This window comes from Hipposideros armiger, unplaced genomic scaffold (assembly GCF_001890085.2).
Source record: "Hipposideros armiger isolate ML-2016 unplaced genomic scaffold, ASM189008v1 scaffold_675, whole genome shotgun sequence".
Classification (NCBI taxonomy): Eukaryota; Metazoa; Chordata; class Mammalia; order Chiroptera; family Hipposideridae; genus Hipposideros; species Hipposideros armiger.
The window spans coordinates 256,170-271,317 of record NW_017732025.1 but is presented as its reverse complement, the minus strand read 5'-3'; the positions used below and the strand labels follow the sequence as shown (position 1 = coordinate 271,317).

At 38.0% G+C, this 15,148-nt stretch overlaps 1 protein-coding gene across 1 annotated transcript in view; it reads left to right on the top strand.

Moving 5' to 3' along the window:
- Positions 1-15,148, top strand: part of MCOLN3 (mucolipin TRP cation channel 3) — a 29,898-nt gene that overhangs the window by 543 nt on the left and 14,207 nt on the right. The window contains exons 2-6 of the mRNA XM_019626410.1: positions 2,756-2,979; positions 6,523-6,690; positions 13,372-13,525; positions 14,678-14,762; positions 14,839-14,935. Coding sequence (XP_019481955.1) covers positions 2,756-2,979; positions 6,523-6,690; positions 13,372-13,525; positions 14,678-14,762; positions 14,839-14,935 — 728 coding nt within the window. The remainder of the gene's footprint in view (positions 1-2,755; positions 2,980-6,522; positions 6,691-13,371; positions 13,526-14,677; positions 14,763-14,838; positions 14,936-15,148) is intronic.

Here is a 15,148-nt window from a genome sequence, read left to right as displayed (position 1 = left end):
GCTCTTCCCCGAACGTCCGGAAGTACCAACTTGATCAAGTCAGCCTGAGCGCTTGTTGAAAAAAAGGGGAGGGTGGGAGGTTAGGGGGAGGGAAGATAAAGGAAAAAAGAACGCAAAAGAGATCAAAGTTTTTTGTGTATGGTGAAGTGAGAACGCCCGTCTGAAGAAATAAGGTTGCGTTACTTTGCTTCCAACTGTGAGCTTTTACTATTTACACATATTCCCTGGTTTTCACTAATTTTCTGCAGCTCAATCCAATTAAGCCTTTCATCGCCCTGAATAAATAACCTCTGGGGGTTAGTGTGTAGATCCTAAGAGCATGCCTAGTACCTCAGATAACCTCTCTCTTGACCTGCAGCTCCGTCCACCCCGCATCCCTCCGGGTCCTCTTGGAAGGCTGCGAAAGGTGGTGGCAGGCGTTCCTTCAGCGACTAGGGGCCTAGACAGGGTGCAGTTTTCAAAGTGCACCTCGGAAGGGCTTCTGTGGTGAGGTAAAGCGAACGTTTGCAGCCAAGTTTCGCTGTCAGTTCTTGTAAATAAAATGTCTTGTATCCAGGACAACTTGGTGCCACGTGCTGAATAAATTAACTGTGGTTGGCTCATTTTCTCTTTGTTCCTGTGGGTTACTGTTACATGGCTTGTGGCTAGTTGGCTTAAAGTTTAATTTTCCCTGTATCGAAATAGAAAGGACTGAACGTGGCCTCAAATCTGTTATATTATTAACACGTTTTACTATTAACAGCTTCATTAATATGTTGGTGTTCATATGTGAGTTTTGATCAGCGTAAAATCATCTTCGGTTTAAGTCCCCTAGGTAAAGTCTCTTTAAATGCTGGTTTAAACTACACCTTTTTGAAGAAGGAAATAACATGTTCTTGAGTGAAAAATCCTAAGGGATTAAGCCTTTTTCTCTCCTTTATGTCTTAACCTATTAATTTTTGTGCTCATACTTTAAAAGGCACTTTAAAACACATACTTTAATGAGTTCTAGCATATTTATTTCATTCTGAATGTACTGCATATGCTAATGTACATATGTTTCATGTGTTATTGATTCAGCAATATCCTTATGAATCTTTTTCTTAATCAAGAGTTTAAAAACTTTCCCCATGGCTAGTTTTTGTAGCCAATATCTATTGTTTGGAATTGTTTTGCTAAGAATGTTTGAATCAGAAACAAAGGTAGGATTCTAGACTTGAAAAGCAGTGTAGTATCTAAATAGTGACTTGTAAGATAATGTATTAGTATAGTTTGAATCCCCCACTTGATTTCTGAGTGCAAGTTATTGTAAAAATATCAAACAGAGCCAGCTTTTTGTATGGAAGGACTCTACTCTCCCTAGTGGCTTGGGATATTTTGTTTTGAACAGGTTTCCATAATAATAATATTAGTCTGAGGGAAAATCCAAGATAGGTCCCAGCTTCTGGAGTGACTCTGTCACTCTGGAAGAGCTGACTATGAAGACAATAAAACCAGCCCTATTCTTTGTTTTTTTTCTCTTAAATTTATTGGGGTGACATTAGTTAATAAAATTATATAGGCTTCAAGTGTACAAATCTATAATACATTGCATTGTGTGTTTACCACCCAAAGTCAAATCTTCCGTCATTATATATTTGACCTCCTTTACCCTTTTCTACCCACCCCCCTTTCCCTCTTGTAACCTCTATACTGTTGCCTGTGTCTATGAGTTTTTGTTTGCTTATCTGTTTGTTGCTTTTAGTCTCATATCCCACATCTGAGTGAAATTGTATGGTTCTTGACCTTTTCTGTCTGACTTAGTTTGCTTAGCATGATATTGTCAAGATCCCCCCATGTTGTTGCAAATTGCAGTATTTTATCTTTCCTTATCCTTTCCAGCTCTATCCCTTCCAAAGGGACAAAAGAAATAATAGGCATGTGGTACTTTGAAAAGTAAACTGTGCTACAGAAACATAAAGTCTTCAATAAAAAGCAAATACAATTGATGTCTCTGATTGGGAGCTGAACTTAAATTGAGCTTCTGTGTTCCCCATTGTAGACCAGTGAAGTCCCCTGAGGCTCACAGTGCCTCTTAAGAATCTTGTTGGCTTTTTAGGAAACTGGTCTCCCTGCTGGGGCTGTAGGGAAAGTGTGGCTGCTTGCTTAGTGTTAGACCCTATGCAAGGGCTTTATTTGCATTTTTATTGAATTCTTGATACAATCATATGGGGGCAGGTATTGTTATGCCCATTCTGCAGAAGAGAAAACTGAGTCTGAGAGAGGCTGAGTGACTTGCCTCAGGTCACAGAAGTGTCAAGTTGTAGAAACAGGATTAAGAACCAAACAGAGCTCAATGGTTTAAAACTTTCTTTTTTGATAATGTAATAAAACCATAAGTCTCTCCCAGAAAAAGTGGCCATATCTACAAAATTTTGCATATCATTTCAGGGTCCATCTATCCTTTGAAACCCTTACCTGGACTTTTAGGTCACCAATCCATGCTCTAACTATATCTGTTACTGAATGAGACAGAAAGTATCAAATATGTATAGCAGCCCTTGAATTTGGTAAATTTTAACTGGGTAAAAATTCATTTAATAACTGAAATAAAACAAAAATGATGTATTACATTCTAATTGATTTGTAAACATCTAAAGCCCAGTTTAGAACAATAGTGCTTATTTGAAACCAGATCTTTTGTTTGGACTTCAACTGCCTTGCAGTCGCAAAGAATATAAACTTGTGCCTTCACTTACAGAATGGAAACAGTTTTGTCTTTTTGTGTTTCCTCTAGAGATGGCAAATCCTGAGGTAGTTACAAGTAGCTTCCCCCAAGAGGAAAATGGCGGTACGTTTAACCAGACTACATCTCCCTCTGAGGAGCTTCTGTTAGAAGACCAGATGCGGCGAAAACTCAAATTTTTTTTCATGAATCCTTGTGAGAAGTTCTGGGCTCGAGGTAGAAAGCCATGGAAACTTGCCATACAAATTCTAAAACTTGCAATGGTGACTATTCAGGTAAGCATCTCAGGTCAGGAGTTTGGTGAAGGCCTCTTTTAATAACAAAGAGGACTATGGGCAGTGGTTTTTATAACTTTTAACTGTATGCATTAATGGAAAACAATAAATAAGGAAACATGTGATCTTAAACCCTTGTCTCTTCAATATTTGTGAAAGAAGACTTTGGGTTTTTTTTCTTACCTTTTTCCTTCTCATCTTTCATTAAGTTATAATTTCAGTTACATGATCTAATTAGTTTTCAGGAAAAGAAAATTTTAATATTTGGCTTCCAATCAAAAGGTTTAGCTGAAGGTTCCTGAACTAGCTGCTGCCCAACCAGAAGATTCTTTTCCTTCCTATCCTTCCTAGTTTGTTTCCTGGGAATTTTTCTTTTCAGAAACTTCAAGGGTTTCTGTTAAGGCAATTGCTTGGATTCCCGTAGTCCCATGATCATGGGAGTCTTGTGTTGGAAGAATGTAGAGTTAAGGAAAGCAGGAGTGGCAGAGATACTGAAATGTGAGACTTCCTTTTAGGAGATTTTGAATGGCACTTCCTTGGTTTTTCTTAACATTTTTTGGAGAAACTGTATTTTGTGATTCTTTATGTATATGGGTTGTGATTTACTCGTGTGAAAATATGTTTTTCTGTTGGTCAGAGTAATGATCTCTTCTCAAAAGTGAAAGGGCAAAAACAAAAGCAGATTTTAATTCAAGAAATATTTAGATGTGATAGGTTTATTTTTATTAGTACTTTCTCTTCTTGATGGAAAAAATGCATAAGTAAATAAACAAGGAGAAAAAAATTTGTAAACCCTGAAGTCACTAAATCTTAACTGGTTATTGAGAACAAATGCTTAAACTGTTAGAAGCTAAGGTGATTTCTACAGTCGTGAAGTTGGTAGGATTCTTGCCTAAGTTTCTGATGCTAGTTGTTGTGTTAAGGGACACGAACATTTGAATGAATACTCTGTTCCAGGATATTATCTCATGTAAATCCAACAACAATCCTATTGGGTAAATACTGGCATTCCTTATTTTACAGAGGAGGAAACTGATATTTATAGATTTTTTTTTTAAACACATGCTAGTTAGTGGCTGAATGAAGACTTAAGAGGCAGATGTGCTCTCTCTAATATATCACCATGAAAATGGATGTTCAATATTCACTATAATACTATTTGGCAAGTTGGAATTGAAATTCTTAACTTCCAGGTGATAATACAGTGTCACAATAGTGAAAAGTTTATCTGTGTTGTTTCTTATGAGGAGGGACAAAAGCTCGTACTGGGTGAACATGAATATTTTCTACTTAGAATGATAGGTGCCACATGAGTGCTGTTTTGGGCTAAGCATTGTATAGACCTCATCATGTCCAATGCTTAAAACAAATGGGAGATAGATGGTGGCATTCCCATTTCACAGATGAGAACACAGGCTTCGAGAAGTAGAAACAGCCTCTCACAGTCAGGAAACTAGAAAAGTAGAACTAAAATTCAAACTCAGATTCATTCCTTCTAAGACTTATGATCTTAATTACTCCTTCATCTTTTAGGAGCTCAGCTAACCTTTCTGTGTTTCCTAAGGTGGTCAAGAGGAAAATTGGCCAATGGTTTAAAATGTGAAGCCTGTTAGTAATAAGCATGTAAAAGGTGTTTGGGTAGGTTTTTGTAAAGAACTGAGGGTTTTTTTTTAATTGTGATGGTTCCTTAATCTATATCTCAGCATTAAGCAAATATTACATAAAGACAACTTTGTAATTGAGCAAATGAGGGTGACTTCATGACAGATTCTCTCTTTTCTTTTAAGTTGAGGTTTTTGTGTCTGCAGTAGCAAAAGAATGATGCGTACAACGATAGGCACCCCTCTAAAAGTTTTCTTTTACCCACTTTCTGGCTCAGCCTCTGAATTATAGCAATTCTGGTCTCTGCCATTGGTGCTCCCATCCGCCACTAGGCCCTTCTGGGCAGGGACTGTTGCCTTCTCGTGGTATCCTCAGTACCTAGCTCAGGGCTGGCATGTGTTTGAATGAATTGGTAAGAACGTCTTTGCGAATCCTCTGGAAGCTTTTTGGTCATCAGCTTCAAAAGATGTAAAATCCTTGAAATATCACACTATCATCTTATTGGGATTTAAAATAGGACTTTTAGTTTAAAGGGGCTCTTCAGGAATGGAAGTTGGGTTGGGTGGAGAGTGGTGACATGTGTAGGGTATATTAGGGCATACGTCACAAGGGGAGATGAGAGCGGAAAAGATTTGTCCACTTACTATATTTTTTTTGTGTTCAGACCTTGAGTTACTTTGTGTAGCATGATAGAGCTTGGATATAGTCTGTTAAATGTGTTCAAATTTTAACTATACGCTTGCTAGTGATGTAATTTAGAAAAATTGTTTAACTTCTTTGAGCCTTTATGTAATCATCTTGGAAAATAGGTATATTAGGGAATATACTGTGAGATTAGCATGGGGAAAGGTCATGGAATACAGTGTGACACAGGTTCTCAGTGTTGTTCCTCTTTTCCATGTAAAATATATCCTGCCTTAGTCTGGGATTGAATTCAGAGCGTATGTTCTAAACTTATGGTGTGTGTGTGGTGGGGTGGTATATGAAAGATTGAGGTGGTTTGGGAGAGAAGAGAAGGTAAAAAACTTGGAATAAAGTAAGGTTTTGAATAGGATTGAAAGAGCTTATGTTAATATGACAGCAGTTCAGTTAAACAACTTTTTTTTGCATGTGAAAAACTGGTCTCATGTGATACTCTGGGGTCAATCCTGCATGAATATTAAGGATATGTTATGTTAATGTACTTTAATTTAGAGATGAGTTGAAAGGATATTTTTATTTTGGATCTTGTTGTCACAGCTTTGATAAGTAGACCTCGGAATATGGTTTGACTGTATGACAGACTTATTTAAGGTGTTTCTTGTGTTATATTATATACCTGCTTCAAAACCTTCTGATGTCCTGTGGAATTCATTTAAAAACTCTTCTACTTGCTACTCAAGCCCCTGCACCATCTGTCTCTACTTTTTCTGCTCACATTTTTTATCTCACAGTTCATCTAACTGAATTATGAGGGTATGCTCGGTATCCCCACCAAACCCCAAGCCCCATGCTACCTTCTTAGCCTTTCCCCTGTTCCCCTCAAATGTCCTCTCCCCAAGTTCTGCACATACTTCAGGGGTTTTGTCGTTCTTTCTTTCTTTAAGCAAACCTTTCTATTTCTGTAGCCAAAGTGACCTTGCTTCTCTGATCACCTAAAGAACTCTTAAAGGACTTTTCTGAACTCCTAAAATATTTGATGGTGGGGGCAATATCATACGTGAGATCATACATGAAAATAAATATTGCAAAGATGCAAAGCCACTTACTTTTACTTTAGAACTAGAAAGCTACCCAATATTTAAGGATAAATTAATTCACAGCTACCAAAAGTTTAATTTCTGTTAAACACACTCAGGATCAATTAGACATTGAATCTTGAATTGATAAATTGATCATTGTATGGAGACCTTTTATTTCATTGCTTTTTCACTCTCTTACGTTTTCTTTTTTACTTTTAAGCTTGTCTTTTTTGGGCTAAGTAACCAGATGGTGGTAGCTTTCAAGGAAGATAACACTATAGCATTCAAACATCTCTTCCTAAAAGGATATGTGGACCAAACGGATAATACTTATGCAGTGTACACACAAAGTGATGTGTACAATCAGATCATCTTTGCCGTGAACCAGGTAAATCAAGCAGGTACATTCTCTCTCTCTCTCTCTCTCTCTCTCTCTCTCTCTCTCTCTCTCTCTTTCTCTAAATGCACAGATAGCTTAATGGAATTTGATTTTCCCTTTTCAGGGGTGCTTGTGCATTTCTTACTTGGGAAAAAGAACAGACTGGAAAATTGTTAGTAATGTACATAATAGAAACTGACATTGAAATATAGAAGGGTGAACATTTCTGTAATGACATGTATAAATGACATGTATAAAACCATCAAAAAAATTTTTTAAATATTGCCACTAAATTTTTACAAACAGAAATTGAGAAAAGCTTTCATTTAGTAACAGAGAGACAGAAACTTTAAAGACTTAATTAAAACAAATCAGAGCAAGGGCTTGGCATGAAGGAGAGCCTCAAAGATTTAAAGTTATTAAATCTTTGACCCTGGTCCTACATAGTCATTAAGTCTTCAGAGTATATACTTTCAGGGGCCCTTAACACATAATGAGAACATTAACTTTGCAGAGTGTATATAGCAACCAAGATTTGAAAGTTCATTTAACAAATAAGGGCTTTATGTCATACATGACAATGATCTGCCAAAAAAAAAGTAAGCTTGTTTTTCATACACATGAGTCAAATTTCTATTCTGAGTTTCTAATCAATTTGTTTTTGCTATAAACAGTATTTTTCTCAAGGTCCTAAATCTCTTATTTTGTATGTGTCATTGAAAGTGTTCTTGAAGTCAGTATTTCCAATCTGGTTAGTTTGCAGATCGCATTTTAAAATTATTACAATGCATCAAAAAATTTTTATAGTGTAGTCATGGCTCTTCATTATCTGGAAACAATCCATGCACAGTGAGATACTAAATTGCTAGGTCAGGATACATAATTATGGCACCAAGACTTTTTGTTCGCATTCTGATTGTGAAAATTGGCCCCAAATCTACAGTAATTGAATCTGAGTAAGTTGTTAAACAGAATTAGGTCCTACAATTTGTAAGGGAAAAATAGTATAGTGCTGGAGATATTCAGTTTTGAGATCTTTGTTTTAAGTTTGAATTTCTCTAAAGCTACTTTGAACCAAATTGGTAATTTGTTCAGTTTTTTTTTGGGGGGGGCGGGGGTAGTAGAGGCAAGAGGTAAATAGTTCACTAAAGTCCTCCTAATTTACCTTTATTAGTAGGCTTAAAATTAGCTTTAACAATATAGTACTATTTGGCATTGAGGTCATTCTGTTTATCAGATTTCCATATTCTTTAGAGAAATGCATGTATATTCCTTATCCTGGTACATAAGTAGATAACATTAATTGAGGTGGTTTTCCTTGGGCAAGTGACTGCCCACCATCTTAAGTACTATTAGACATTTTTAGCAAAGGTAAAAATATCTTGATTACAATTTTCATAAATACCTAGAGTTTTTGTGGTTCATGAGGTCAGTTATTCTACTTGATTCCAGAGAACTGAAAGGGAAAATATGGACTGATATTAAAGAGGGATCTTTGTTTGCTGTAAGGAATACCTTGATGGTTGAGGCGATAATCACCAAGGGGAACTAACAGATAGGACAGTGACTTCTCAGCTCTCAGAGTTATTTATACCACTAATTAGTTATCCTGAAGGGTTTGGCCCCCAGATGTCCTCTAACTAGATCATCTCTAGGGCTCATGCCAATCCAACACTGGTAATAACAACATTATTGTTTATTATATATGCTTATTTGAATGTCAAAACATTACTTTGTTTTAGGTTTATGCCGACTTTCCTCAACCATTTATGAATCATGTTTACTGGGTTCCTGTCTTTCCTCTGCCACTTAAATTTTGGCAGTTCTCAAAGGTCTGTCCTTTTCCTGCAGAATCTCCTCCACTATACAGCCTCAGCCATCATCAAGATGGCATGACTCCTAAACAGTCACTCATACTGCTGTGTGCCTGACAGCTCACAAGCACCTCAGAACCACCCTGTCCCAAGCAGGGTCATAGTCTCTTCCGACCTGCTCCTGTTTCTCTTTCTGATCAATTGCTTAGATGTAATGGCCTCAGGGTCTTAGAATCATTTACGCTTGCAGCTTAAGCAGAGTCTATAAATTCCTACCTCTTGTTGGTTTCCCTTCTTCTCTACCCACTGCTCTACCACTTCTTGGCTCTTTTCTAAAGGACACATCTAAAATCACAGATTTGATTGCACAATACTCCTCACTCATTTCATATATACACAGAAGGTGCCAAAAAAATGCACACCCATTTTAAGAGAGGAAAAAAGCTATTAAAATTGTAATACTCAATATATACGGATAACAAAAGATGAATACAAGTCATGTTTAACTTCTGCAATAATAAGAGGTTCTCAAAGTGGTTACCATCAATGACCAGACACTTCTGATTATGGCGAACTACTGCTTGAGCAACGTTGACCAAAGTGTCCAAAAAGTGTATACATTTTTTTGACACCGTGTGTGTGTGTGTGTGTGTGTGTGTGTGTGTGTGTGTGTGTGTGTGTTTAGTGCCACAGCATTTGATATACTTATCCCGTGAAGGCAGAGGTACATAACAGGCAGTCAGATTTTTGTGAATGAATAAATGAGCTGAAAANCTTGAGCAACGTTGACCAAAGTGTCCAAAAAGTGTATACATGTGTGTGTGTCCGTGTGTGTGTGTGTGTGTGTGTGTGTGTGTGTGTGTGTACACCACTGTTTAGTGCCACAGCATTTGATATACTTATCCCGTGAAGGCAGAGGTACATAACAGGCAGTCAGATTTTTGTGAATGAATAAATGAGCTGAAAAGCTCATTATATGTGTTAGGAGCAGGTGATCACAGAAGGACCACAGAGGAACAATGGTTTTAATCTGCTGCATCACTCAGATTAGGATCTTCAATGTCTTTTTATATTGTCTCCCAAAGATGACCTGGGACCCATGGATCTGCATGAAAAATTCCTTCTCTCACGGCAGAGCTGCAGAGGCAAGTGGGGACAGATGTCCAGCCTGATTAAAGGTCCACAGAGGCCACAGCTCCTTAAATGCCCCATCAGTCAATCCCACAGGTCATCCTTGTTCCATCCATAGTCCCACACCACATTCCTGCCCCAGAGTCCTCCGACTCGGGCTCCAGAACTGCTCTTTAGCTAGACACAGCCCTGCCACTTGACCCTGACCGTCCAGCTCTCGTAGGTGCTCAGACCGCCACAAAGAGCCTTATTAGGACAGAAGGAAGTCTGGCTGTAGCATAGCTTATAATGTTAGCAGGAACCTGCAGCCCTGTGCCTCAGATTGGTTGTGTTTCAAAATATTACAAGGTTTAAGACACAGTTTCTGTGGCCAGGAGTTTCAAATCTTTAGGTGATTCCCATAAGGATTGCCTCACAAATAGGGGGCACTCAGAAAGGACTACCGGACTCTGTTTACATATGACTCTACTTCATGACCACTGCTTGCCTTTCCAGCTTTACCTCCCATTATAAGCCCCACATTCCAGGCACACTGGTCTACTTGGTACCTTGTGTGTGTTACGTGATGTTGAGTTGGCTCCAACTCCCGGCGACCCTACGAATGAGCAATGTCCTGCCCTCAATAGCCCTGCTCAGCCCCTGAGAACTCATGCCTATGGCTTCTGTGATGGAGTTAATCCATTTCAAATTTGGTCTTCCTCTTTTCCTGCTGCCTCCTGTTATTCCCAGCATGATTGTCACTTCCAAAGAACCCTGCCTTCTCATGATGTGCCTGAAGTGCCTTACTACATTCAACATCCTTTGCTTTCTTTTTCGTTTGATGGACATTTTACTTCTTACATCCCCCCTACCCCCCACATAAAAATACCAATTTAGTTCAGAGTATTTTTAGAAAGACTTAATACACTTGTTTCTCAGAATAGAAAACAAAAATCTCCAGCTTTATACTCTTCCTCCTACATGTAGGATATAATGCTGTTTAACAATTTATCCATCTTCTATTACTATAGATTTCTGGCTCATTTCCACAATCCCAATGCTAACAGAAATCTTGGTGCCATAATCACATATCTTATCCTAGCAGTTTACCATCTCACTGTGCATAGAGAGTAACTAATAAATGAAGAGCCGCTATCACATTATAATATTTTTTTTACCTCACCATTAATTTGACAAATATTTGAATACCTACTCTATGCCTAATACTGTTCTAAGTGCTGGGGTGAGAGTGGTGGGCTTGAGAAGTTCCTTGCCCTGTGGAATTTGCATTCTAATGCAGGAGATGGATTTTAAACAAGTTTAACCAAAGTCATTTGATTTCATATAGTGATGAATGCTATGAAGTAAAATCAGGTAGCATTAGATATTACAGTCCAGGGTGGTCAGAAAAGGCCTCTCTGAAAACATAAAGTCTGGGGAAGAGCGTTCTCTCTATATTTTTATGTAGACGTAGCAACAGCAAAGGCCCTGTAGGCCAGAAAACACTGAGTATGTTTAAGGAAATGCAAAGAAGGCAAGTGTGACTGGGTCAGGCCTCTCAGGGCTGTACATAACCTATAAAGGAACATTGACTTTGTTGAGAGACAGGAAGCCATGCGAGGGCTTTCAGTAGGGTAGACAGTAAATGTTAGCAAAGGCTCACATTTATTAACTCAAATTTTTAGCATCTGTTATGTATCAGATATTGTTTTTGGTACATGAATACAGCAGTGAACAAATAGAAAAAGTCAAGGAAGTCATATTCTAATAGGAAGAAATAGGCAGAAAATAACTAAATGAAGATATCATCTGTCAGTTGGTTGTAAGTATACTGTAAACAAAAAAAGAAGCAGCAGAAAGAGTGAATGACTGGAGGTGGTCCGGGAAGGCCTCTCTGATAAGGTGGTAGGTGAGCAGACAACAGACAAAAGAGTGAGGAGGTAGCCAGTGGCCATCACAGGGAAGAAGCTTCCAGAGAGAAGAAACAGCAGAAACTAAAAGTCTCCAACAGGTTCACATTTTGGGTGTCGCTGTTCTAAGCATTTTTACCTGTGTGAATTCACTTACTCTCTATACAATCCTATGAGCTCTTTCTGAAGACTAGGCTGTGGTGAGAGTCCAGATTGGAAGCAGGAAAACCAGGCTATGATAGTGTAGACTAAGGTGACAGCGGTGAAGGTAATGAGAAGCTGTCAGATTTGGGATATAATTCGAAAGCAGTGCCTGATTTTTTGATGGATTGTAAGTGGGATATGAGAGAAGGAGACTAAAGGATCATTCCTAAGTTTTAGCCTGAACAGCTGATGGACTTATAGAGAAGTTTATTGAGCAGGTAATTATATAGAAGGAGCCTGGTTTTTCTGTTGGTCCATTTATGTTTAAGATTGCTCTTAAAGTTAAGAGCTCGCTCAAGAGTGCGAGCTTTGAGCAACAGTGGTTCGAGTCCCAGCCTGAGCTGAGCAGCCGCTGAGCTGCCAACAGGTGGCAGGATGGCTCAGCTAAAAAAAAAAAAAAAAAGATTGCTCTTAGACACCATAGGTGTCACATAGGTAGATTGGAGAGGTCAGGGCTGGAGATATAAATTTGGAAGTCATCAGCATATAGATGGTGTATAAACATGGGGCTGGTTGAGATCGTGGAGAGAATGTGGATAAAGAGGTCAGAGACTGAAACCAAGGCCCTCTGAGATGTAGAAGTTGGCAAGAGAAGGATTCAGCTAAAGAGACTGAGAAGGAGCAGTCTCTGTCCCAGAAGTCAAGTGAAGAAAGTACCCTATGAAGGGGAAAACACTCAACTGCCTCAGGCACCCTGGAGAAATGAAGTTAGATGAAGACTGAGAATTAAGCATCAGATTTTGTAACATACTGCTTATTGGTGGCCTTGGACAAGGCCCAGCTCGGAATCAATTCCATGGGCCCATATTATAAATGATTTCTTTCATTTATCCTAGCATGTTTCACATTCACCTTTTAGTAGAATTATTTATCTATGTGTCCATCCCACTAAATTATTAATTCCAAGAGGCAGATACCATATCCTTATCTTTGTATTACCAATTGTGCCAAACACCAGTGGTCACAATAACCTCTGAAACACTTAGTTTTTTGTTTTTCATCTACACGAATCCATTAAGAGTTTTAAATTGACAATTGTTCCAAGGTACCACAAGATTGTCATTTGCAAAAGTGACATTTTGCTTAAGTTAGAGGATTCACTGGGACGGGAATATTGCTATGAAAGTGATGAAACTGTATTCTTGCAAAGATAAATATTTAAAAAATATTTTTTTTTCTAAAAAGTTTCACTGGTTAGCCTGCCACAGTTGTATGCCTCTTCCTATTATATAGTGCAGTAGTAAAACAAAATTCTGACCTCACAGGAAATATGTCAAAGGTAAGTAAAATTTGTATTTGCATTGAATGTAAAACCCAGTTCCTGAACATAGCTTTTAAAGTAGGAAAGAATCTCAAAGATTATGTGGTTTAAGCCTTTAATTTTGCAGATAAGGAACCAGAAACTCAGAAAGCCTGTGACTTGCCTAAGGTCACTGGATTGACACTTGAACTCAGAACTCTGATTTTTTAGTGCTCTTTGCCCCTCTGCTGTCCTGGTGCATGGTAGTGTCACTTTGCATATCAATGTGAATGTCTCCACCCAGAGTCAAGATAGGAACCTGCTAGTTTCAAAGTCAGGAAGGGAGGGGTATCATGGCTTCACTTCAGCCCTGGTTGGCATTCCCATTTTCTGTTTCTCTTTTTGGTTGAAGTACTTGCAGCTACGCAACATCTCAATTGGGAATCATGCTTATGAGAGTAAAGGTACGGAGCAGTCTGGTATGGCGATTTGTCAGCATTTCTACAAGCAAGGAAACATCTGTCCTGGAAATGATACCTTTGACATTGATCCACAAATTGAAACTGGTAATGTTCTTTTAAAAAGTAGAATTTCTACTTTTTAACTTCTTGGTTTATACTGAAAATCAGTAATTTCTTCTCCACATTGTCATTTCAACATTGATTTGGTCTGTGCTATTGGGTCATCGTAAGAACCATATAGGAGTTATTGTGTGTCAGCCAGTTACTGTTCTAAGCCTTTTACTAAATAAGGATATCATCTGTCAGTTGGTTATAAGTATTAAAAAATAAAAACTCCGTCAAGGTTAGGTTTACTATTATCCCTATTTTATAGAAGGCTAAAACATGGCTCAGAGAGTTAAGTGATCTGCTCAAGGTGAAACTGGTAAGAGGCAGTGCTGAAATTTGACCCAGGTTGTCTGTGCTCTTAGCTGCTATATTCCACTGCCTCTCATGCTGGATAAGCCAGTGAAATAGGCAGATATCCTTACACGCATCCTGCTTGCAAATTCTTGATGTATATAAAACTCCTTCCCTCCCATTTCACTATTCAGTATCTTTGGAAGTAGGTTGGGGGGTGAAGTGAGAACCAGAAGTTAGAATAGTACAACTTATTCTTATTAGTAAAGTTTTATTTGCGATTTGTACCTAAAACATTAGCTTAGGTCATTCAGTTACAAAGTAAGTATACAAATGCTTACAACAATAACCACTGGCCTTTTTTTTTTTTTTTTGAGAGGGATAGTAAAGGATTGCAGTACTGATTAGTGAAAATCTTCTAATAGACTATCTTCCTTTTTTAAAAGTGCTTATTGAGGAAAAATAGTCAACACATAGTATTAAAAAAATAGATCCATTAAACTAAGAAAATTTTTTCATAGACACTGCAAATGCTTCAAACCTATGTTTAAGATACAAAGAAAACGAGGAAGGATTCAAACCACAGGCTTAAAAAACAGGAAGGAAGATAGCATTCTATAGATGACTAATGAGACAGTTTAGATCTTTCTCCACTCCTGTCCACTGTAGTAACACAGCTACTTATGTCTTCAGAACAAATAAGTCACTGTAACCAAGTGGTATGGATGTCTAGTCTTTAAAAGATTAATTCAGAAAAATACTAGAATCAGAATTGCCAGTTTTAAATGTATTATCTTTTGAAGATGCAATTTTATTTATTTTGGCTGCCTAATGATGTTTTGTTCATTTGTATGGCAGAATGTTTCTCTGTAGAGCCAGATGAATCTTTTTACATTGGAACACTAGAAGAAAATAAACTCAACTTAACGCTGGACTTTCACAGGTGAGGGACATAGACAGGAGTGAAACTTACGTTTGTGTGTATATGTTTTCACTGCACTAAAGTCTCTGTTCTCTAGACTTCTAACAGTGGAGCTGAAGTTTAAACTAAAGGCTATTAATCTGCAGACTATTCGTCATCACGAGCTCCCTGACTGTTACGACTTTACTCTGACTGTAAGTGTGGGCTGGGCTGGATTTGGTTTCAGGTCTGGGGAAAAATTGTTTTATCTAGTCATAAGTTTCATCTGCTTACCTTAAGGCATGATCAAATATATAAGATGTTTCCACTTGAATGTGCATAGGGGAAGCATTGGTACAACTAGCTTTATTTTGTTATAACTTGTTCACTTGTCAATTACCTGTCTTCTATACATCGGAATAAATTCT